Consider the following 2,500-nt stretch of genomic DNA (forward strand, 5'->3'; position numbering starts at 1 on the left):
CTAGAAGGGGGTAGAGAAAGAAGCTACATAGCTATCTGGTGGATGCTGGAGGGGCACGATTCTGAGTGTGTGTGTGAGAGTGTGTGTTACATACAGTAGAGTGAGTGTGATTGTGAGGGTCAGTATGAATGTGAATGTGTGTGAGAATGTGTCAGTATGAGAGAGAGAAAGAAAGGAAGAAGGAAAGAAAGAACAAAAGAAAGAGATAGAGAAAGTGAGTGAGTAAGTGAGTGAGAGAGAGAGAGAGAAGGAGAGAGAGAGAGACAGGGTGAGAGTAAGAATGAGTGTGAGTGAGTGAGTGTGATTGTGTGTGTGTGTGTGTGCGTGCGCGCGAGTGAGAGTGCGTGCAAGTGAGTGTGTGCAAGTGAGAGTGTGTGTGAGTGTGTGTGAGTGAGTGGGGCAGGATGATGGATAACACTGGGCAGAGTTATGTAACTGCTCTTGCTGCCCTCTTGGCGCCAGGCGGACACACTCCAGCACCCAGCACTGATATACTGCTGAGGATGACACAGCGATTCTGCTGCCCCTGTCCCTCACACACACACACTTACCACACTCACACACGCACACACACACACACGCACACGCACGCATGCACGCACGTACACAAACTCTTACACGCACACACAGTTTGTCCAGTACACATTTACAGTCACTGTGATATTTTGGTTCACCGCCTTCCAAATGCAGGGCGGATAGAGAAACAGAATACACCACAACACCCTGACATAGTTCTGCTATTCCACCCAGGAATCTCTTTCTGTCTCGCCCTCTCTCTCTCTCTCTCTCTGTAGGCACAGTCTGCTAGAACAATGTGTACAAGCTGACACAGCTAATCACACACACACACAGACACACACACACACACACAGCCCTAATGAAGGCACGGGGATGTACAGTAGGGCTGCGTGGTCGCGTCAGAACTCGGTTGTGCTGAACTGAGCATTCTGCTGCAGCTGCCATTGTTAGAGAGACCTGCTCCAATCAGGGCCCTGAGAGTGGCGTCCCAAAGTGACCATCAGAGAGAGAGAGAGAGAGAGAGAGAGAGAGAGAGAGAGAGAGAGAGAGAGAGAGAGAGAGAGAGAGAGAGAGATGGGATGAAAGAGAGTGACATGGACAGAGAGATTGAAGAAAAGATTGAAAGAGAGGGAGAGAGAGACAGATGGGAAGAGAGAGAAAGATGGAGTGAGAAAGATGGAGTGAGAGAGATGGGAAGATGGGAAGAGAGTGAGAGGTGTAACTCACCTGATCAAACTGTGGATCTTCTCCTCTCTGTAGGGAACGGGATAATGGCTTCTCCTGGGACAAAGAAAAAACTTTTTTAGACATAGATTTACTGTAGATATCGCTCCCATCAACAATACACCTTTACCAACACACCTACATGTACCTATTAATGACAGGAATCTGTGTGTGTGTGTGTGTATATATTATTCATATTTCGTCAACTGTTTGTCCGACTGATTTCAAACTAGGCAGATGTCTTGCTAAGGGCACGAGTTGATATGATTTGGTTGATATTGCAACAACTCGTCAACCCACTCAGATATGCAGTGCAAAACCACATCGCAAATTTCATGCCTCATTCCTCAAAATTGTGTATGTTTTTCTATCAAGTTCTTCAATATAGCCTTAACTCAAAACGGCTGTTATTGTTGTCATTTTGATCTGTAAAAAGTGGCCTGCGGGCATATAATTGGGCTCCCAGTTTTCTACAAGAATAGGCATGTTTTGAATGGGCACTGCACTAATCAGCATGAAAATACGCACACACACACACACACACACATCCAGGCTGTACATGCAATCCCATTATGTCAGCCCTACTCAGGAAACGGTGCGTGCAACGGTGTGTGTGTGTGAGTGTGTGTGTGAGTGTGTGTGTGGCATGGCTTTGATAACGCATCTGCACAGCCTCAATGTGTCACAGCACACCGCGGGCTCCCGTGACAGAGGCAGTATGCCGATTCATCTTCTTTAAAACAGACCTCCAGTAGATGTTCTGCTTTGTGTCCCGTATTTGCCTTTACACACGCTCACAGGATTGGGAAGGTACGGGCTCTTAATAAGAAGTTAGCAGTAACATAAGCAATGTGGCATAACTGGAAGTGGTAATGTGCGTCGGATGAGAAAGGAGAGGATTGCAGATAGAGTGGGGTGTGTGTGTGTGTTTGGGGGGTGTGTGTGTGTGTGTGTGTGGGGGGGGGGGGGTATTAGATTGTAGCTATTAGCAGATTGTGCAACTGCTAGGTCAACATGGAGAAAGGTCTATCCATCACTGGACAAACACTGCCTTGTGTGTGTGTGTGTGTGTGAGAGAAGGACAGATGGAGGAGTGATATTGCAACAGTATAGGACAGGGACACAGAGATAAATGGGCGAGAGAGCATCAGTAAGAACTAAAGGGGGTGGGATTAGCATGAAAAATTATTATTATTATTATAAAATGGTTAATGACATTAAGTATTTCTCTAGTCTGGTTAAGGGAGGGTGGTTCTGC

General features: G+C 46.6%; 1 protein-coding gene across 11 annotated transcripts in view; it reads right to left on the reverse strand.

The window, feature by feature from the left end:
* The window catches only part of fryl (furry homolog, like), a 109,073-nt gene that overhangs the window by 60,079 nt on the left and 46,494 nt on the right, over positions 1-2,500 (reverse strand). For all 11 annotated transcript variants that reach the window (XM_076278175.1, XM_076278170.1, XM_076278168.1 and 8 more), the window contains one exon: positions 1,246-1,299. In XM_076278175.1, the coding sequence (XP_076134290.1) occupies positions 1,246-1,299 (54 nt within the window). The remainder of the gene's footprint in view (positions 1-1,245; positions 1,300-2,500) is intronic.

The sequence above is a fragment of the Alosa pseudoharengus genome, unplaced genomic scaffold (genome assembly GCF_046254945.1).
Source record: "Alosa pseudoharengus isolate Yale_2024_CS ecotype anadromous, Long Island Sound unplaced genomic scaffold, YU_APseudo_1.1 YU_APseudo_1.1_scf_11, whole genome shotgun sequence".
Classification (NCBI taxonomy): domain Eukaryota; kingdom Metazoa; phylum Chordata; class Actinopteri; order Clupeiformes; family Clupeidae; genus Alosa; species Alosa pseudoharengus.